The 22290-nt window shown below is 26.8% G+C and overlaps 2 protein-coding genes across 10 annotated transcripts; both read right to left on the reverse strand.

Annotated features, from left to right (window-relative positions):
- Nucleotides 1-83: 83 nt before the first annotated feature.
- LOC106791510 (sensory neuron membrane protein 2-like) lies at nt 84-2772 on the reverse strand. Of its 2 annotated transcripts, XM_014757187.1 has the most exons (5): nt 2054-2768; nt 1761-1960; nt 1128-1402; nt 763-1012; nt 84-642 (listed from the first exon to the last, which is right to left on the reverse strand). In XM_014757187.1, exons 1-5 carry the CDS (start codon nt 2412-2414, stop codon nt 343-345), a joined length of 1386 nt encoding a protein of 461 aa, XP_014612673.1. In that variant the 5' UTR covers nt 2415-2768; the 3' UTR covers nt 84-342. The 2 variants fall into 2 exon arrangements, with proteins under 2 accessions (XP_014612673.1, XP_014612672.1); XM_014757186.1 differs by having other exon boundaries at nt 1761-2772.
- A 4833-nt stretch (nt 2773-7605) lies between these two features.
- LOC106791501 (multidrug resistance-associated protein 1) lies at nt 7606-22287 on the reverse strand. 8 transcript variants are annotated; one of them, XM_014757174.1, is made up of 24 exons: nt 21903-22287; nt 21471-21591; nt 20611-20910; nt 19947-20084; nt 19754-19864; nt 19435-19634; nt 18981-19166; nt 18227-18860; nt 17965-18111; nt 17769-17853; nt 17491-17690; nt 16897-17398; nt 16124-16301; nt 15910-16036; nt 15593-15818; nt 13989-14209; nt 13178-13391; nt 10956-11176; nt 9830-10010; nt 9609-9717; nt 9387-9513; nt 8732-9254; nt 8389-8635; nt 7606-8314 (listed from the first exon to the last, which is right to left on the reverse strand). In XM_014757174.1, exons 2-24 carry the CDS (start codon nt 21513-21515, stop codon nt 8200-8202), a joined length of 5037 nt encoding a protein of 1678 aa, XP_014612660.1. In that variant the 5' UTR covers nt 21516-21591; nt 21903-22287; the 3' UTR covers nt 7606-8199. The 8 variants fall into 8 exon arrangements, with proteins under 8 accessions (XP_014612660.1, XP_014612655.1, XP_014612654.1 ...); XM_014757169.1 differs by lacking the exons at nt 10956-11176; nt 13989-14209 and adding exons at nt 16805-16813; nt 19249-19269 and having other exon boundaries at nt 13152-13372; XM_014757168.1 differs by lacking the exons at nt 10956-11176; nt 13178-13391 and adding exons at nt 16805-16813; nt 19249-19269.
- Between the last annotated feature and the right edge of the window lie 3 nt (nt 22288-22290).

The raw sequence follows: 22290 nt of genomic DNA on the forward strand, positions 1-22290 counted from the left end.
TTTTTTTACTTTACAAATATTTACAATAGTATATTAAAAATTAACTCTAATATTAATGTTAAATCTTATTATTATTATTATTATTATTATTAAGTAATAGTAAAAAGGATGTATTTGTGTAGCTTCGTATTTAACACAAACTTGTCGAACTTAAACGATTTTTTAAAAGATGAAAATTCTAAAATCTCGCATTTTATACTCCACGTTCATTCGCAAGCGAACGCTAGTTGAAATAAATAAAAAAAGAAAAAGAAAAAGAAAAAGAAAAAAAAAAGAAAAGAAATTTATTCTCGAAAGTTCATCATTATTCTATTATCTTGTTTCTTAATCAGAAACATATTTCTACACATTGGATCGGTCTATATAATGATTCCTTTTAATAAGGTAAAGCGCACAAATCGAACTTAAAAATATAAAAGTGCTACCCCATCTAAATGTAGCTTCGATTATTGTATTCGCGAAATGTGCGTCGTAAAATTCATTAATAAAATCTTCGGGAAGCACGTCTAATGTACTTTCACTCCATATCAATGGTAATATCAAATTGTCCTTAAGTTTATTCGAATAGGCTGCACCAAAAACTTTTTTGAATTCCATGTTTAATTGCATTCTCAACGTCCCGTTCATTACCAATGCCAAAAACTAAAATTTATATAGAGAAAATAAAAGAAAATAAAATACAAAAGACACATTTGTTGGACCATAACATAATATCGTTTAATATTTTTCTGAAGAAGAACAAAATTGAAATGTTTTTTTTACCTGATGCAAATCCAAGGTACTTTCGTGAAGATTTTGTTCGGGTTTCAAACCATCGATAGATTCTATCAATGATTTGTCAGCCCCATAAAAATGCGGCAACGATAAGATTATCGGTAAATTTTCGTAACACGTCGAAATGTTTAATGTACCAATTGGCGGACACTTTCTTTCATTCGAATTCAATGTTATTTTCGGACAAAAGCACGTCTCCTTTGAGGATTCTTGAAATGAATCCAATGACAGTTTGTATCTGTTTAAGATAAGATAATGACGTTAGTTAGATGATATTTATTTTCTTTTTGGTTTTGTTTTTTTGTTGTTGTTGTTTTTTTTTTTATAAACAAATACATCATAATTATAATTACTTGAAACTAGGTACACCTTGGACATTGCTGTATTCGTGAAAATTAAAATTGAATGTCTTGCAGAATTCCTTAATGTATACGTGCAAAGGAATATTTCGATTTTTAATCCATTTAGGTGGAAACATGGAACCATCTGTACCAGCAATTTTATCACATTCCTCGTCCCCCCAAATATTTAAAATATTTTTCCCATTGATACCTTGAATGATACCAAGATTGTCCATATCATGGATGCCCGTATTTATCATTAAACGATCTTTCAAGACTCCATGGCTCTAAAATAAGGAAAAACAAAATCATTGTCACTTTTTTTTTTCGGATAACCCAGACAATTATACAGAACCCTATCGAGAGATCGGCAAAATTATTTAAATATCAGTACGGTTAATTTATTGATTGTTATTTTGAATAAGAAGAAGAAGAAGAAAAAATATATTTAGTAATAAACTAACATAAAACTAAAAATCTAATCTTAACAAATGAAACAACTCACTTACGTAATGTAATTATAAAATTAAAGAAATATTAATCGTATAACACCAAAATATTATTGTAAAAAATGACAATTATAAATTAATTCTTGGAAAGTTTGAAAAATATATGTTGTATAACATAAAAAAAATATATAATTACTTGTATTAGAATACCAAATTTGTCGGAAGGATTACGTATGTATCCAAAAGTTTTCAGAAGATCATAAAAATCGTCATCGTATCCCCAAAGATAACCACCGGCTGTGATATTAATGAAAGGTTTGATGTTCAAAGTGGACATGGCGAAGTTAAATATAAATTGACTAGCATAATTTAAATTACGTATGACTGAATGAACCGCTAAAAATAATATGTTAGGTACTATGATTATATCATTCTCAGAATTTCCTCCTTCCCATTTAAACAATTTCTTCTCTTGATAACTAATCGTACCATTTTCGTGTATCTGTGTATTAATACGCGTTAAAGTTTCCTCGTAAATGTACGGTCCCAATTGTTGTACTCTCAATTTGTTAGCTTTACCACTTTCAAAATCGTCTACGTTCGTGTAATTGTAAATATAAAAATTTTGTACCAATTGGACGGGAGGACGTATCCAATATTCGAACGCTCTAGTACCATTTTGTATTATCAAATTTGACAATATGATATTTTGAAAAATGTTTGTACACCAAAATATCACAATTAATAAAAGACTAGTCAATCCTGCCATTATTATGGCCCAAATGTACCAATTTTGTAAAAACTTCGTCTCGTCCTTTCCAACGTTCTTCGTTTTTTCTATAGACTTCATTTCGAACGCGACAGTCGACAAAATAATTCGAACTTCAAAAAAAAAAAAAGAAACAAATAAACTCACTAAAACTTGTTTAATAATTTTCTTAATTAATTGTATCGAACAACTAGTTCTCGGATTGATCAATGAATATCAAATAAATTCATTGAGATGAATGTCTGTTGTATATGCGTACATGTAGATATGGATCCTTGCGTGTGCGTGTGTATGTGTATGAATGAGTCTGTGCATGTGTGTGTTAGAACGGATGCCGAAAAGATTATACCCGTCGTACTCGGTAGATCGATGACGACCAACTGATTCGTCTTCGAACAAAAATCCCCCTACTTTTTCATCTTTACGAAGGTGATAACCTTTTAAAATGACCCTTTGAATGCTAACACCTCGCCAGATACATGAAGTTAGAACGTGAAGCGCAGTCATCAACATCAGTCAATACTCTCGATATTATAAACGCGCATTAAAATTTTCTCATTTCAATTTAATCATTTGCAATCATTTTTTGTTTCTAATTTTTTTTTCTAATCGGTTTCACTGTCGTCACGCGTTAAAAAAAAAAAAAGAAAGATCAAATAAAATAATAATACAATAGAAATTTGGTTTTCTAATCGTGATTTGAAAAAAAAAAAAAAACTTAGGAAAAATCATTCATTTTTTTGTGTTTTTCATAATTGGTATCTACCGATGAAAGGTTTATTCTTGATCACAAACACATTGATATAAAAGAATCATTTTTGGTGTTTATATTCAATTATAGGAGACTAATGTAAGTGTTTCAGGGGGCAGACTTTCGTGATTCTTATTATCACAAACAGACAGAAAGAAAAAGCTTGATACGAGATAACTTTTTATCATTTGTTGCATGCTCATCTACTTTTTTAATAATATGTGTATATTTATATATATATATATATATATAACATTTTTATACACTATATTTTTACATATGAAAATATAAGCACGATTAAATGCAAATTTGAAAGCCGATATATCTCGGAGATTGTTTTGTTTGTCACATATATATTTCAAATTATTACTCAATTAAATGTTTATTATATATTAAGAAATTTTGTAATAAAAAGCATCGCGTGTTATTTTTCTTAAAAAGATGAAATAATATTAATTGATCCAATGATTAACTAATAATAAATTTTTTCTATCTTTTTACAAACAATCGTGTGTCTTTCCATAATTACTCTTACGTGTATATATATACATAAGTATAGAACATGATAATGCTTATACCACGTTATTGTTATATTATGTCTAGTAGATACCATTATTATTCACCCATTACTATCTTTTGTTTGTGCTTCCTTTTTACTCACAAGTTTTTACTCACAAAAAAATCAACGGAGGATGAAAGAGAAATAAAAAGAAAAGGGAACGCCAATTATTTGCATATTATTACGCAATTCCGCAAATCATATTTTACCGTGTAATTAACGTTACATTTTGTTTTCTTTGTTTTTTGCTTATAACAAAGGATTTTCTTATCGCAAAAGCTAATCGAATTTAAAATTGTGTCTCCTTTCGATAAACAAAAATTGAGATTATATTGAAATAAACATTTTGCATATCCAATTCGATTTTTTTTCCGTTCTGGACACACGATTTCATAATCAAATGTTTATGACTATATTCCAGTTTCATTAATGCCTAAAAACTTCATCCCTGATATTGTTATTTTTTAAGTACTCTAGTTATCGGATGATAATAATAAGCTTATAAATGGAATTGTATACGCTACGAAGATTCACATATAATTCAGATACTATTTGACAAACGTTTTAACAATATCAGGTAGATATACAATTAAAAAAATCTATGGCGAATTATGCATGTAATAGAAAAAATAAAAATAAAATAAAAATATTAAAAACAATATTTATCATTAAGGTTGTGTGGGAAAGTATTAATCGTGTTTTATATAAAAATTTCAAGCAGCTTTTTTCAATTGAAGTTACTGATTATTAGTGATGTTGCATTTATCTCATGTTATTATAATATTTATTATTACTCGCCGAGAAAAATACTCTTTTCTGTTTCGTAATATATATCTTTTATCTCGCGTCAATAAATAATACAATTAAAATAAATGTAAGTAATTTTTTGTTAAAAGTTCTTTTTTAATATATAAATGTGTTCCCATTTAAAATGGCTCTGATTGCAAATTTCAAAACAAATCATTCATCATTCTCTACAAAAAATATTACATTTAATATTAATAAATTAATATTATCTCTAACATTTCAAGGTTTATTAAATGGCCTACTTCCTTATCTTAATTCTGTCCTTTTTAATTATCAGTAAGTTACCATCAGATCTCGGTCGGAAGGATAAAGGTAGAGCACTACTATTACCGATATCGGCTTAGCCATGTTACTAGAATTTTAATATATTTTAAACTTTTTTATTTCCTAGTAACTTTTAATGGCAAGTAGTGTACACAAAGTGACTATGTAATTAAATTCTATATACATTTAAAAACAAACAACAATTATAAATCTAGTCTAGATATTTTGTTTTAATTATTAATTAAAAGAGTTTACTCGTTAAGAACAATTGTCTTAGAACAGGTAATTAAAAAACAAACCGATATCATATTGGAGCTAGAAAGACCGGAGAAAAACGGACAAACAAAAAGTGAGTAATTAATTGAAAACAAAAAACAATAGAAAACTTCTTATTGCATATTCTATTACTTATAACTAATTAAATAATTAATTAATAAAGTGTGCAATTATAGATTTTAAATATGCAATTAATCTACAATTAAGAGTACTTATTCATTTTTTTCTGCTGTTGAGGTTCTATGCCAACTTTTCTGCGGTAAACAATACTGTATTTGTTTGTTTTGAAAATATCTTATGCGTATAAATAAAACTTTTGAAAAAATGTTCACAGGCCGTCTCCTCGCTTGAATTTTTATCTTTCAAATTTTATTTTTTACATCAAAATTTGTTTATTATTTTTTATGCAGATATAGAGAACAACTTTAATAATAATTTTACAATTAACGTTAAAAACTTTGGCATTTATTCTCATATATTTGTTCTGACGCTACAAGTATGCATTATTATGTTAATTATTAGCTTAATTAGCAAATAAAATATAGAAAAAAAAGAAACAATATATTCATCTAAACGTATTACATATTCACAGATGAATAGTAAGTAGATAGAGTTATTATTTAAGTTAGATAATAATTAGATATTTATTATGAGAAGGCACATTTTCCTTCTGCTCGTATCATATAGATAGATAGTACAAGTGCTTGTTATTTTAAAAGAAATTCAATTTTGTTGTGTATGTATATGTCTATGAATGTATATGTGATGTATCTTTTCTGTAACAACAGATTGTAAATAAAGTACTTTCATCCTGAGTTGTATATATACATATTTATCGAATTATTAAGGTAGACTAGGCCTGCTATTACAAAACTGCATACAAATGCATTATTTCTCATAAACATAATAAATTCATATTTATATTTTGATATTACAACTATTTAAATATGTGACCTTCTTTTACATTGCTACTATCATCATCATCATCATTATTATTACTATTATTATAATTACTATTAATATCATCAAACAAATTGACACATTTATAAAGATTAGTGTTCTACCTGCATAAAATATTTGTCAAAAATCACGGGATATGTGACTCATAAAAATAGACAGAGAAATTGAAAATAAATATACTGAAAATGATTGTATATATTGACATAACAGAGGTTTCAATAAAACATAATGCAACATCACAGTCTGTGCTTCGAGTTCGAGCATCAATTTAAAAACATTTGTGATAAGTTTTATGTTTAATTTCCTGGAAAAATTAATAATCATAAGTGACGTTAACTAACTACGAAGATCTTTAACTGCTGCTTTTTTTGTTGGTAACAAATTGAGATGCGATTTTTATGTTATGGATGTATATCTAATTTCTTATATTTAAATCTTATTTTCTATTATAATGAAAGGAAGATAACACTATGATCACGTTTATACATTTACTTTAAAGCAGAATGTCTTATTTGTACAACTATGATTCGCAATAGGATTTACTTTCTTTTCATTGTTTAAAAAGAAATGAATTATCCTTTAATATTATGCGATATTTTAAATGTATAATAATATTGTTAATTATTTTAATGTTTACAATCAAAGCGATTAATAATAACATAATTATAATTCAAATATCTATGAACATTGGGGAATAATAAAACTGTGATAATCATTTAAAATCAAATATATTCGTTCAATAAATATTGATTGAATTGATTCTATGAATCAAATTCAATTGATTTTAATTGATTTAAATTTATTGACAATATATATAATCGCATTAAAAAATTTCTATTAAACAAAGAAAGAAAACTACATTTATTTATTAAAATGTGTGAACGTTTAAAATTAATTCGATTCTATTGCTCTTCTATAATTCACTTATTATTTAAAGAATATTATTTCTGAGGTATTTTTAAATGCATTGTAACGTTTTGTTAAATCTAATATGTCGTACATAAATGCTATGGTAAATAATACGTTAATTATTCTGCGATAAAGAAATGTATAAATGTATGTTATCTACAAAATTGAACGTATGTACAGGATTTTTGTAATTATTTTACCAGCTTGCAAGAAAATAAAACATTTTGTTTTGTATTATTGTAGTCTTTTATAAATCCTTCCAATGCCACACCATTATTTAACTTTCAACTGCATGATATAAAATATTTTAGTTTATTGCTTGTATTGTGCTAATTTAATGCATATGAATTTTTTTTATAAAATGCAGCATTAGATGGATTTGATGTCAAATATACTCAAAGCATTCGTATCATTTATCAATCACTCAAAATATAATAGTTAGAAGATAATAGTGAATCAAAATATTTTCAAGTATAAATATAAATTATCATCATCGTTTACATAGAATGAAATTTGTTAGTAAATTAAAGTTTATTTGTCATAAAAGTATAGTGATGTATCATATATATATATATATTTTATTTTTCTGTTTATTTTATATATATTAATAATAGCAAATTAAACTTTTTACAGTACAACTAATTATGTTGATATGTTGCTGTGTTGATAAATAATAGTTATTATAAATGAAATCTGTTAAATATATTATAAAACATTGAAATTTGTTCATTTTTTGTAATGTGTGTATATATATATATATATAAGAAATTTGACAAATGAACTTTAATTTATATAACGGAATTAAATATACTATTTTTGTATGTTATAGGAATTTGTTTAGTTTAAAATTCAATGTTGAACAAATCTTTCTTAGAAATTAACTGCTGCAAGATTTGTAAACATAAATAATAAATAACATTAATACTGAAAATAATTATCTTTTGTGCTAAAACATAAAGAAGAATGTTATAGCAATAATTGTTTCTATAAGTAGATGTTTTTTCCCCATTAAGTGCATCATCCATGCACTACTAAAAATGGCAGTAATTTTAAATAACAAACATGTATCTAAACTATTTTAAAAATTAAGCTGTGCTTGACATTGATTAAGTATGTGTATGTATTTGTGATGTTTAATTTTCCTTAAAAAATATTTACCTATAAATCTATCTATATATACATATATATAGATAGAGTATAGTGTAAATTATAATGATTATAATTTGTTCACAGCTTTATCAATGAATTTTTCCTTCGATGGGAGGATTTATTTAATAAAACCTTTGTTTTATTTGATTAATTTGATAGTCTATCAAATTATCGTGATGTACATGTAATTATTAAGCTACCAGACCTGCATCTTTTGCCATGCTATAAAATGCACTAGATGAATTTCGTAGCAGCACTTCAGGAGCATCATATTCAATAATGAGTCCTTTATCCAGTACAATAACTCTGTAAAAATATATAACTTATGAATTATTTCTGTAACGTAAATAAAATCTAACACATAAGTACATAATATTTACCTATCAGAGTCCAGAATTGTGTTAAGCCTATGTGCTATTGTTAAAACTGTGCAATCCTTAAAATCTTCCCTAATTGTTCTTTGAATTAAATCATCTGTTTCTAAATCAACCGCAGCTGTTGCTTCATCTAATACAAGAACTTTGGTTTTACGAAGAAGGGCTCGTGCTAAACATATTAATTGTCGTTGGCCCACACTGAGATTATCACCCCCTTCGGATACTTCATGCAACAAGCCATTAAGTAGATCTACAAATTACAATTAAAATAAGATAAAACAAATGTTATATGATTATATAAAAGATTGTATCTATATGTAAGTTGAATAATATGTTTTGTTAGTACTTTGCACAAAAGATTTAAGATGAGCATGTTCCAGCGCTCTCCATACTTCATCGTCCGTGTGTTGATCGAATGGATCTAAATTCATTCTCAAAGTGCCAGAGAATAATACTGGATCTTGCGGTATGATGGTCAATTTAGATCTAAGATCGTGAAGACCTAATTTAGCAACATCAACACCATCGATAATAATTTTTCCACCTGCTGCTTCAAGTATTCTAAATAATGATAATGTTAAGGAAGATTTGCCAGCACCGGTTCTACCAACGATACCAACTTTTTCTCCTCCCTTAATAGTAAATGTTAAACCATGGAGAATAAGATCTAATCCTTCTCTATAACGGACTTTGTAATCCTTGAATTCAACTTGACCGGTTACAGGCCACTCTTTTGGAGGAGCAGTTTCTGGAACTACCCAAGGTGCTTCTTGGGGAGTTTCGCCATATTCTTTTATTCTTTCTACTGCTACAATATTTGTTTCTACATCAGAGGTCATGCGTACAAGCCAATTCAAAGTTTGTGTAATCTGAAAAGCAATATAACATCCAATTTAAATCATATCTTTTTTTTTAAATAAAATAACATAACACATAACTTAATTAAGGTGGAATAATAGTGATAACAAATTATTTACTTTTATATATAAAAATTATCTTACCTGTAAAGAATAACTGACAGACAATCCGACGAAACCAGCACTAATAGTATCTCTTCCTAATACAACAAATAATGCTGAGAAGAATATAATTAAATTTCCAACCATCTCCAAACGTATTGCAAGCCATCTATAACATTTACGTCAAGTATTACATATCTTATTACAATAATATGTCATTTTTAAACTTATAAATTATTAAGTATTCAATGTATGTATACCAACCTATTTGCAATTATACCAGGATAATAACAAATTTGATTAAAATCTACTTTACTTTCTGATTCATGTATAAATCTTTCTTGTACACCAAATGCTCTAATTGTTTGAGCTCCTGAAAATTAAAGTATATGTTTATTTTAATCCATATATTAAAACACATGTATTAAATTATATTTTCATGTATTTTTGAGAAAGAATATAAATAGTAGAAAATGTTTGCGTACCAGTTACAGATTCACTAAAATGTGAGTATATAGGAGATCTTGATATAGATTCCAAACGTTTTAATTGTCGCGAAGTGGCGACATAAAAACGCTGTATGAAGTAATAAATAAATCCTATTGGTACGATCACAGCAACAAATTCTGGTGTACTGAAGCTTATAACGAAGAGAGTTGCTATTACCTGTAATAGGAATATATAATTTCAAATAATTTAATTAAGCTAATACATTTTGTCTCTATTGAAAAGAAAAACAAAATATTTATTGCTGCATGTATATAAAAACTATTGATTAAGAAATAAAGACAAGAAATTAAAATAATAATATAATATGAATAATATTATGGGCATAATTTATAATACTTTTAATGAAAAGAAAAGTAACTTCACATAAGAAAGATAAAAATATTACGCATGCACAATCTGATAAAATAAAACACCCATGTCTTTCCAGACACCCATAGCATGGCAGAACACAATTGATAAATATATGCCACAGGTCCACCAACATGTACCTTAAACACAGTTATTACCCTTCTTAGATGCACTCACATACATACATAAATATATATGTGTAATATGTGTACATATATATACACACACATATTACACATATAAAAAATATATATTTCAAATTCATGTAATTTTACCCTGTCACCCATTGTATATCACAGGAACACATCCAGAGAGTACGCGTACATTTTCATAATAAATAGGACTCACAATAAGCGGACACAATTATACTTGTACAATTCTTACAAAGAATAAATATACATATAAAACTACTACAGAGTCGATCCATAAAATGCAAAATACAGATAACAATTTAATAGCATATAAATTTCATTATCCACGTTATTTTATTTTTTTAAATTATAGAAAAAATAATAATTAGAATCATTGTATAAAATATTTCATTGGAATTCAAATATCTGTATATATGTATATATATGTACTAGTGCTTTCAAATAAAAATATAATAAGATAAGACATAAATATTGAATTCCTACTTGAAGGTAACGAAGAAGAATCACTTGAGTCATTGTTCAAGAAAATCTATAGAAAAATAATATCAAACACATTGAAGAAGTTAATTTTTTTGGATTTCAGATCTCTTCCAAAAATTACCTCGAAAAGACAATAGATGCTATCAGAAATTTGTGGAGGAAGAGATGTATCCAGTATGTCCACATCTTTAGCAAACCTGGAGATAATACGACCAGTAGGTGTTGTATCAAAGAAGGTCAATGGAGCACGCATCACAGCACGCAGCATCATTATATGCATCTGGCGAGCAGCCAGCCAGCAACCCAGCTGAGGTGCCAAATCGCAGAAAAAACTCGCCATCGCTACAACATCAGACATTGATAGCTTTCATTGTAACCATATTGAGGATGGTCAAAAATTTCAAGGATCCAATGCTATATTACATAAACATAAGTAAGATTTTAACAAAATTACAGACGTATATTTTCAACAGACAGAACTTTATCAATTGTATTCATTGATTAATATTAATAAGTTTTGATAATAATATCTTGAAAAACAATATTTTTGACAATTTTTTCATAAGCCACATTATAAATAATGAATATAATAAAAGTAACGATTTGATATATAAAAATAAAGATTATTTTCTTTATAAAGTTATCTAACTGAAATTGTTATCTATTTTAATTATTATTCGTCTCATGTTATGCGAGGGGGTGAAGTTTGCTGTGACATGCGAAGTACATAAATATAACGATAATATATTTTTAATAACAGAGCAGAAAAAATGCAGATAGTTCCTATTTTATGAATTAACATTATTAGAATGTAATATTGAAAAATAATGTAATTAATAATATTATAATGTTACTTTTAAAGACAGGAACTATCTTTACTGATTGTGAATTTTGAAAAGAGACGTTTTCTAAAAGGCAGTAAAAACAGTGCAAGCAAATATACAGTATTAAAAAATACAACAAGCACAAGCATTACTTTTACCTTTAAATAAATACATTACTTGTATAATTGTGTCCATAACCTTAATTGCTACAATATTGCTAAATTACACATATTTAAAATACAATAACATTTTTTTTTTTTAATATATTAGCATATTAATTAAATTTAAGATGTGTGTCCGATGATATATTTACAAATGAAATATGAGTATGAATTTGATTTTTACTAGATACTATTTTCAAATGTTTTTTAATGTTTTATAATATAGTGCATGCATATCTTAAATATTTTTTTTATATATAATTATATATGTTTCTTATATTTCATATGTGGCCCAATGATAATAGTATCAATAAATAAATTTATTTAGATAATGTTTGTAATAAAATAGATTTTCAATCATTAATATCAAAATAATAATGATATTGTTGTGTATATTAATATGTTCTATTGATGAATATTGCACCCTCCCGAAAAAAAGAATGTAAGAAGTATTTGTTCAATTAATTTTTCCTAAATGAATCTAATTAAAATTCCCATTACTCTTTCAATAAGAAACTGACATCTTTGGCATACTAATCGTTGATTTAAAAGTATTGGAAATATTGTTGTAATATTTTGATGTTTTCTATATATTATAATATTAAAAGTTATCTGATTATTTATATATTGCTCAAACAAACAAGAATTGAATTTCATTCTCCAAATATGGAACAACAAACGATATTATTAAAGTGGTTCAGTATCATGAACTAATATAATTTCGTTATAATCTAACTATGAAAAATATATTATGCAATCTATATAAATATTATTCATTTCCTTAATATGAAATAGAAAAAAATGGGAAAAAAAATTCATAGAACCAGCGATCAACATGCAATGATATAAGTTGATTGACCCAATTTTTAAAGCTAATGTGTATTGTTGTGTGTAATAACTAATTAAAACAATTTAATCCTAAAATTGTCACTGAGTAATTTTAAAATAGAACTAAATACATATAGTGTAATAAAAAATAGTTACGTAAAACGTTAAAAATGATTCATTTCCATCCACATAATATAAATAAAAAATAATAGCAATAAGAGAATACCAATACACTTTTGTTTTTCTTTTTATAGACATTATATGTAAGTTAAAGGTAAATCTGAAGAATAAATTTGGAAATTAAATGTTGGTATAATTTTTGACAGAAAATGATAAGTTATGGAAAAAATGTTGCCCCAATTAGCACATTAAAATCCATAAGCATTTGCTTATAATAAGTCGACAACATAATTGACTAATTAGAACAATGATCTTCATTTGTAATAAATTTTTAAGAATCAATATTTGTTAAACGTTGTAATTTCAACGTGAAAAATATCATACCCGAAAGAGACAAGTGATCCAAGAATGCAGTATGGCTGGTAGAATATTGTCAACAACATCGATGTCTTTACCGAGTCGACTAAGAATGCGACCAGTTGGTGTTTGGTCAAAGAACGACATCGGGTTGTGAAGAACATGGCGCATTGTTTTTTGGAAGAGAGACGTGGAAGCGATTACCATCCCCTTTGCCACGAAAAACGCCATTCCAAGTACTGTCAGGCCTACAACGATTGGTGACAACTTTGGTAGATATTAAATTGGCAAATTATATTAACATTTACGTCACTTCATAATGAATTTGATGACATAAAAAAAGAAAAGGAAAGTAAAAATATATATGAGTAATATTTTTGATTACAGCGTATCACCTGTCCAGTATAATGTACAAGTTCCTTATTGCAATCACACATGAATAATACAGGTGCATTACAAATGAAAAGAACAAGGAATATAGTATTGCTGTGCAATGTTACTATAAAAGCACGAAATAAATAATATAGCGATCGAACAAAGCAGAATTAACTAATTATCGCACTATCGACAATGAAAAGCTACATAATTTGTTACTACAATTTCTATTTGCTATTAGTCTATTTATATCTATAATAAAATAGCTATTAAAACGAAAAACTACAATAAAAAAACAGAATAGAACTTAAGATGTCAGTTTTCCTACATTTTGCTTTTATGAATTAATCACATATGTACCCATTGGTGGACCTTTGTTCTTAGTAGTGATTTTTAAACATTTTTTTGAAGCAACATAGGTGTAAAATTTTTAATAAAACGACCAAAAATTTCATCTACTTTGTGAGATTAATTTGAAATCTCACATACCGACATTAGACAAAAGAACCAGGCCTTAATATTTGGTGGCAAAACGTTGTCTAATATATCAATGTCCTTTCCAAAACGATTTAATATTCTGCCAGATGGAGTAGTATCAAAGAATCCGACAGGTGATCGCAGTATGCCAAATAACAATTCTGAATGCAGCAATTTACTGCTTTTTAAACTGCCAATAACCAACGTCAGCTGTGCAAGCATCACAAAAGTCGCTGAAATTTAATTGGAACTTATTGCTACAAATGTAATTGTTATATCGCTTATAACAAATTCTTAAGATATAATTTTTCGTTCATCTTTTTTTTGATATGTATATATAATATAATAATATAATATAATTTTTTTATTTGATAAATAACGTCAATATTAAAAGTATATACCAATTATAAATTTAATATCATGAATGTAGAAATATCTGCCCAATTTTTGTGATAAAGTGTAAACAGAAGCCTTTTTATATACATTTTGTATATTTTGTGTATACATTTAGAATATTAGAAATAATTTAAACGTCACTTTTTTGTTAGTAATTTGAAAATTACAACATAAGTCTGTGCAACAAATTGCTGATATTATTGATAGTAGTACTCCAGTTGCAAAATAATTTCAATATTAACTACGGAAACATATTTAGTTTCTGATTATTAAAAACATAGAAACATATATATCCATGATTTAGTATTTAAAACACATCCATCTTTGTTTATAGAAGAATATTTTATATCTTTTAATATACAAATATAAATATATATGTCAAATCTGTTATTCAACTACTTCATGCTCATATTTAATACTAAGCTTCAAATTCTATTGAAAAATATCTAAACTTAAATTTAAATTTCTCTATGCTATGTTATAAGAAATTGAAAATATTTTAAGTAAAAAATGTAAACGAAAAATACATGCAAAATAGATTTAGTTAATAGATATCAATAATAACATATTTGTGGTCAAACATATGCTACTAGAAAGCAGAAGTTTTACGATATAAGAACATTATAATAATGCTTTATTGACACAGCAAACCACACTCGCACTACTAATTAGAACTCAACATTTGATTAACATAAATTTTTTAGTAATGTGTGGCAATTTGTTTTCAGAAATAATTTTGGAGTATAATCACAAACTAAATTGTTATAAAAAAATAAATAAATAAAATAAAAAAGAAATATAATTTAAAATGTAGTATCGACAAAAGAAATTTTATCTGAATGCATAAGTTTTATATTAAATTTATACGGACATAAATATCCCCATAAAAAATATATATAGGAACATGCCCTTTTTGTACAATAATACAATTATGAAACAGCACGAGTCAAAATTATAATTTGTTAATGACACAAACAAATGAATTGGCTTCTGTATTAATAGTAATAGTAATAGTAATAATAATAATAATAATAATAATAATATATATATATATATATACACGATAATACAAATGCTTACCTGAATAATAAATAAATATACTTCCATGGAAAATTATTAAAGTTCCATGAAAATACGTAAATTTAATAAGAAATAAACGATACCTTATCTGTCAATTGTAAAAAATAAAATATGAAGTTAATGTCGTTTTTCTAACATACCTTGCCCAAAACCAAGAGCTCCATATACTCCAAGATACATGTCTCGTCTTGATTCTTCATTTACAACTGTACCATTCACTAAAGTCATATTATCATCTGACCACTTACTCAGCCAAACGTTTGATCCAATACTAAACGATTGGAAGACAGCATTCATAATTATCGTTGATATAGATAGGAACCATCCGATAGATTTAAAATAATGCGAATACACTTTCCACTTGACCTAATTTAAAAATGAATATTAAACATTTTCTAATAATAAAATAATCTCATTTATAATATATATTTGTATGTATTAAATAATTTTCTCTTACACTGCCAGTTTCAGCCTTCTCTATTTCAATTAATTTTTCACCTTTCTTCGGTTGTAATGCAGCTTTATCTTTTATATTTTTCCCAGATAATAAGTTTACAGACTGTTGACTTTCTGTAGAATATTGCCTATGCAAACGATACAAGATGTTTATATAAATATAATCCTTATTTCATATAATTTAATGATCATAAACTTGTTATAATTAATTTTACCTCTTGAGAGAACCATTTAATGATCTTCTATCAGTTATAGATCCCGATTCACTTTGGCTTTCTGAAATTCTTGATATAGCACGAGTTAATTTTTCTTGCAATTCTTGAGTACCCATTTTTGATTCCAATTGCTGCTTAATTTCATTTAAATCTGCATCCGAACCATCATCAGTGTGCACTGTTCCAAATTTGTCAGGTCGGTGTTACAATATAATTAATATAATTTATATATCATTGAATAATATTAAAATGATAAAGGCATAACTAAAAGAAGCTAATTTAGGGTCAATTTATGCTATATTTTAAAATTAGTTTAGTTTAGATTGTGCTACACACACACTCAATAAAAATATTATCTTTTTAATAAAGGATTTGAAACACAGCTATATAAGTAATGAATATTATTAATTAAAATTTTTCATGCATTTCTTTTTTGTTTTGTTTTTTAAATAATAATGTTATAGCAATACTATAATATATGCTGCAATCACGGATTTAATGTATACTTTTAAACAAAAATGAATGAATAAATTTGAAAGCTACTACTCATGTAAAATACTTCTGCTTTCAATAAATAAATGAATAAAGAATTATATTAAAGCCGAGTGCAACATAATATTTTAAAAGAATAGCATAAATAGGAGTAGACAAAAATTCGTAATTACTTTTTCACTAACTTACGATTTCCAACTAAGACCCATGGAAAAATATAATTTAATATTAATGATCAATATATTGAAATTTTAAAAAATGATACGGTAATTGATAAATACCTTCTTGTAAATGTTGCATTAGAAATTCAGCGAAGGCACCCCTTTTGTCCATAAGCTGTTTGTATGTCCCACTTTCTGTTATTTCACCATCTTTAAGAACAAAGATATTGTCAACTTCCGGTAGGTAAACAATATCATGCGTAATGTGTACCCTTGTCTTTTTCTTCAACAGACCGCCAGGGCCTACCACATTTTCAAATATATGTTTTCCCACATGAGAATCTACTGCACTTAAGGGATCATCCAAGAAATATATATCCGATTCATTATACACTGCTCTGGCTAAAGCGACTCTTTGTTTTTGACCACCAGACAAATTGATACCCTTTTCACCAATTTCTGTTTGATCTCCTGCAGGTAACATTTCAAGATCTGGACCCAACATACATGCATCTATAACTCGATTGTATAAGGCTTTGTTTAAAGGTTTTCCAAACAAAACGTTATCTTGCAAAGTTGCATTTTGTATCCAGGCTTGTTGAGAAACATACGCAACAGAACCCTGCAAATAAACATAATGAATTAAAAATCTATGATAGAAATAATAAAAATAATATTATTTAACAAAGTATAAGAGCAAATTGATATATTTACTTTTGTATTAACACGACCATTTAATTTGTCCATTTCTCCAAGAAAAGCTGATATCAAAGAACTCTTTCCAGAACCGACTGATCCAACTACCGCTACTAATTGGCCTTGTTCTATAGTCATATTGATATTTTTTAAAATTGGTTTATCGTTATTTTCCATGTCCCAAGTAAAGCTACCATTCTCAATGATTAATGGATGTACTAAGAAGTAAAAGTACAAATTATAACCAAATTTTTCATTAATAAAATAAACGATAGAATATCTTACATTTGACTTACATTCAGATGGATCATGTTGTACATTATTAGGATCAAGTTCTTCTGTGTTCATGAACTTATTAATACGTTTAATGGAAACATAAGCCTAAAGCAAATAAAGAAAAAATCATAAGATTATTAAAATAATAATATTAACACACACGATTTATATTAAAAATAATAATTTATATTTTTTTATACGCTTTAAGCTCATTACCTGAACTATATTACCTATCATCATAGGTAACATAGAAAGAGGGAATCTTAAAATATTGAATAAACTTAGTGAAACAAATGCAGTCTCACTGTCTAAGACATTCTTTTCATCTATAAGTACATATGTAGCAAAAGACACTAATGAAACCTGAAAATTTATATTATATTAATATATTTTCATTTAAAATGAAAAATTAAAAAATATAAATAATTTAATTTAAATTATTTATTTTTTCTACAATACAAAATAAAAATTAACTTACCAAAAATGGCGCACAAGACCAAATAAAACTTGTTCCCGCATTAAGATATGCTGCTTCTTTTAACACTTGTATTTCCTTCTTTCTAATGTGCAATATTTGTTCTTCAAAAGATGGTTCCCAAGCATATAACTTCAACACTTTTATTCCATTAAGTACTTCATTCATTAATTTAACTCTGTCATCTTTGTCCTTCATTTGCCGAATTTGTAATGTTTTAACTTTATTCGCAATCAATGCATTTATAGGAATAAGTACAATCATAACAGCTAATCCAGCAAGCACAGCTGGGCCTAATTTTTCCCATAAAAAGGACAACGCTAAAACAATTTGTAATGGTGCTGACCAAATCATATTTATATATGCTGTCAAATCCATAAACCTCTGTGCATCGACAGACATTAAATTAACTATTTCACCAAGTGTTGATTCTTTTCTGGCAGAATTTGACATTCTCATTGCTTTTCTATAAATAGCTGTTATCAGTGCAGTACGTATACGTAATCCAACTAAAAACATACGATGAAAATATTGCGATAACACTAAGGTTTGTAGCGTAGCTGTAATTAAGAGTAAAATTGCGTAAAAGTAGCCCTTCCACAATGGTTCACCACCACTTACAAACCTAATAAGTAATCTGAAAAAAAAATAAAAATATAAAATCAATATTATGTAGAAGCAGCAGAAGTTATTAAAAATAAATTGATATTAGAATAAAAAAAGGTAAAATAATTATTTCAATTTTATCTATACTTACTTTAATAGTTGCGGGCTAATAAAACTCATGATATCTTGTACAAGTTTAAGTACCGCACCAAATATAAAAGTTGCACCAAAAGCTTTACAAAGTGGTGGTAAAATAGAAGAAACTTTCTTCTTGGAAGTATTATCAAAATTAACTTGACCAGATGATTTTCTAAATGACGCTTTTGCATTTTGTACACTAAAAAGAACAAAAAGAAAAAAAATTCTATTAAAAATTCTGTTTTAAAATTATCGAAACATGTATTATTACATGCGCTTACCTAAAGTAAGACCAAAATAGCCTTGTTAGCCAAATAAATAAATAATTCATTATTGAATTACATGCGCTTACCTATATTTTATTGTATGTATAAGTATATATATACACATATACTAAATACATACAAAGCTAAACATACCGAACTACAAATATATATATATATATTTCTAAAAATAATGATACTTACTTATCTTCTTTTCTAGGGATTTTATTCCAATATGTAGCAAATTTTGGAACTATCTCAGTAGCGGTATCTTCAGGATTCATAGACCATAAATCATTAGCTTCTAAAGGTTTTTTAAAACCTTTCCATGCAAGAGCATCGAACCATGCGAAAGTAAGTCTCGATGGAAATGATGAATTTTGTTCTGGACATGGTCTTTCCACCTATTTATTATTACAAAAGATATATTATGTATTAATATTTATATGTTTTAATCACAAGATTGTCATATTTTATTGTCATAAAAAATAAAAGCAAAAAAATCAATAAATTTCAATCGTACCAATGGATATTCCGAATATTTAGGCTCTGCATCAACAAAGAAATTTAATAGGAACATTGACATTACTAAACTGTAATAGATCATATATGATACAAACAGGTACGTCAGTTCCTAAAACAAAAAATAATATTTTATTTTCATTTTTATTTTAATAAACTTATGAGAAAGAAAGAAAGAAAGCTAGCAAACCTACTTCGTTTGAATATCGTATTAATAAACTTCTGAATTGCACAATACCGCATAATACAAGGAAAAACCAAAATAGAAATAGTAATCCTGATGTACGCATTCCATACTTTTTATTGTAGAATAGTAAAGTTCCTGCTAAAACCTGAAATAAAAAATATTATTGAAATAATTAGATATTATAATATCTGAGAATCTTTAGACTTCTTTAAAATAATAAAATATTTAAAATACAGGATGTCACATGTAACTGATGATACTAATCAAGCAGGATATAATTCTACGTGAAAAACTAAATTGTAAATGTAGAATAGAATTTTTTAATTTAAGGCTTTCGTTTGGAGACAAGTTTGAAAATTTGTGTTCACTTCCAGCTCGACAGATTTCATTATCTTACTCTCGGATATTTCAAAGAGCATTTTTGTGCTTCTTAATATAATCACAAACATTGTCAGTATAATATCTCTTATATCAGTTCTACTCTTATGCTTATCGAACAAGAACTTTTTCGGATTGCAAGCTCAGTCAAATGCACGTATACTCGACAAAATTTCCAACTTATTTTTGTTGGAAACAAAATCTTATATGAATAAATTTTACTCACTTGTACCACCAGTTACTGAACACCCTGTATATATATATAAAAGTATTTAAAATAATAATATACTTACAAAACTAACTATTTTTATAACGGGGGTAACATAATCTACATTGTATACAGTCTCATAAGGAATATTGTATATTGCTTTTCCTAAATCAACAACTGTAAGCACAATTAATGCCGCAGTAAGTACTTGCTTAGAAATATATAACCATGTGTATGGGATATTTTTTCTTCTACTATTTAACAGATAATAAACTTCCATAGCAGAGAAGATCCAAAGAAACAAGCATGGTACCCATATTAATACACTTTTTTGAAAACATTCTGTCAGATCTGGATCATCCGTGTTCCATGTTAAATTAGCATCCTAAAATATAAATTTCATTTTAATTTCAACATTTTTTTATTCATTAATTGTACATAACTAATGTATGAGTGTTGCTAACAAACGCATAACTTTCGTAAGAATTTTATTAAAAAGAAAAAAGAAAAAAAAACAAATTAGGTATTAAAAATATTTTAATATTAGATTATGATTAATTTCTTTTTTAAGGGATGAGGGTTAAACCAAGGGATGAAAATAGCATTGAAAATAAAGATTATATAATAGTTACTTAATTAATAAGTGAACAAAAACGTTTTTATACCCCATTAAAATTCATCTTTAAAAAAAAAGAAAAGTATAAAAAGCATACATTTTATTACTGTTGACAAAAAATGTAATTCTTCCATATTATAAAATAAATAATAAAAATATTGCTTATGGTATAAACTTTTCTTTTAAAATTCATTTATTTTTACGTTAGTATAAATATAATGAAAGCATATTTCTGTGTTGAAACAAAGTTATTATTTCAAGGAAGATAAAGAAATTCTATAAGTGTTAAATAGAAAGAGAACAAATAAATAAAGTATTAATAAACTCACCCAAAATTTGGATCCGCAAAATTGATCCATAGTTTGATTTTCCATATCGATACATTTAATCTTTCACTGATCTTTCCTTGGATATTTCTTGATGTTAATAGGTATGACTATCTTCAAGAATCTAGGTAAAAAGAATTTGTAAAAATTGTAGAATTATATGGCACATGCTATTCGAGGCCAATACACCTCTCTCTCACTCCTCTCTCTCTCTCTCTTTCATTCTCTTTTTCTCCCCCTCTTTCCTGCCACCCCTCAATCATCCCATTATCATCTATTCGTTTCCATCTTTTTTTTTTTATTACAACGCATAAATGCATGTCACCGTTGCCGCGTGATTAAAGAAAAAAAAGAAAAACGAAAAGATATAAGTAAATTGTGAGAAAAAAAAAGTAGCCAACAAGAAATATATTATCACAGTCACACAACACTCACCTAACGCACGAGATGTAATTTAGAATTTCTGTCTATCGACTATTCGTTAATATTAAATCAAATCTCTTTCTTCAGTCTTGATTTTCGATCTCTATCTCTTTCCTTTCTCTCTCTCTCTCTCTTTCTCTTTCTGAAGAAGTCACAAAACTACGAACAACACATCCAACATCTCTTATTAACGAACAAACAATGACTGCAATAAATTGCGTTCACGCTACATTGAACTCTGCGACCACTAACACGAATCCCCGTTGGATGAAACTTTAAAATGGCCGACAGATGGCTCCATTAATAAACTCAGTCACTGCAGAGGAATTCATCCAATGGGATTGCTTAGATGATGTCATTTAAACGCGACATTGATTGTAACATTTTAAATTGTGCAATT

This window comes from Polistes canadensis, unplaced genomic scaffold (genome assembly GCF_001313835.1).
Source record: "Polistes canadensis isolate GaletaPanama2010 unplaced genomic scaffold, ASM131383v1 scaffold_313, whole genome shotgun sequence".
In the NCBI taxonomy this organism is placed as follows: domain Eukaryota; kingdom Metazoa; phylum Arthropoda; class Insecta; order Hymenoptera; family Vespidae; genus Polistes; species Polistes canadensis.

Coding starts and splice junctions, on each gene's coding strand:
- LOC106791501 (XM_014757174.1), bottom strand. CDS start 21,515: ATGGAAAATCAAACTATGGATCAATTTTGCGGATCCAAATTTTGG. Junction 16,037..16,123: donor TTAAATGGTTCTCTCAAGAG/GTAAAATTAATT, acceptor TCGTTTGCATAG/GCAATATTCTACAGAAAGTC. Junction 10,011..10,955: donor GCATCTATTGTCTTTTCGAG/GTAATTTTTGGA, acceptor TTCCTATTACAG/GTAATAGCAACTCTCTTCGT.
- LOC106791510 (XM_014757186.1), bottom strand. CDS start 2,414: ATGAAGTCTATAGAAAAAACGAAGAACGTTGGAAAGGACGAGACGAAG. Junction 1,403..1,760: donor AATTTGGTATTCTAATACAA/GTAATTATATAT, acceptor TCCTTATTTTAG/AGCCATGGAGTCTTGAAAGA. Junction 643..762: donor GTACCTTGGATTTGCATCAG/GTAAAAAAAACA, acceptor TATAAATTTTAG/TTTTTGGCATTGGTAATGAA.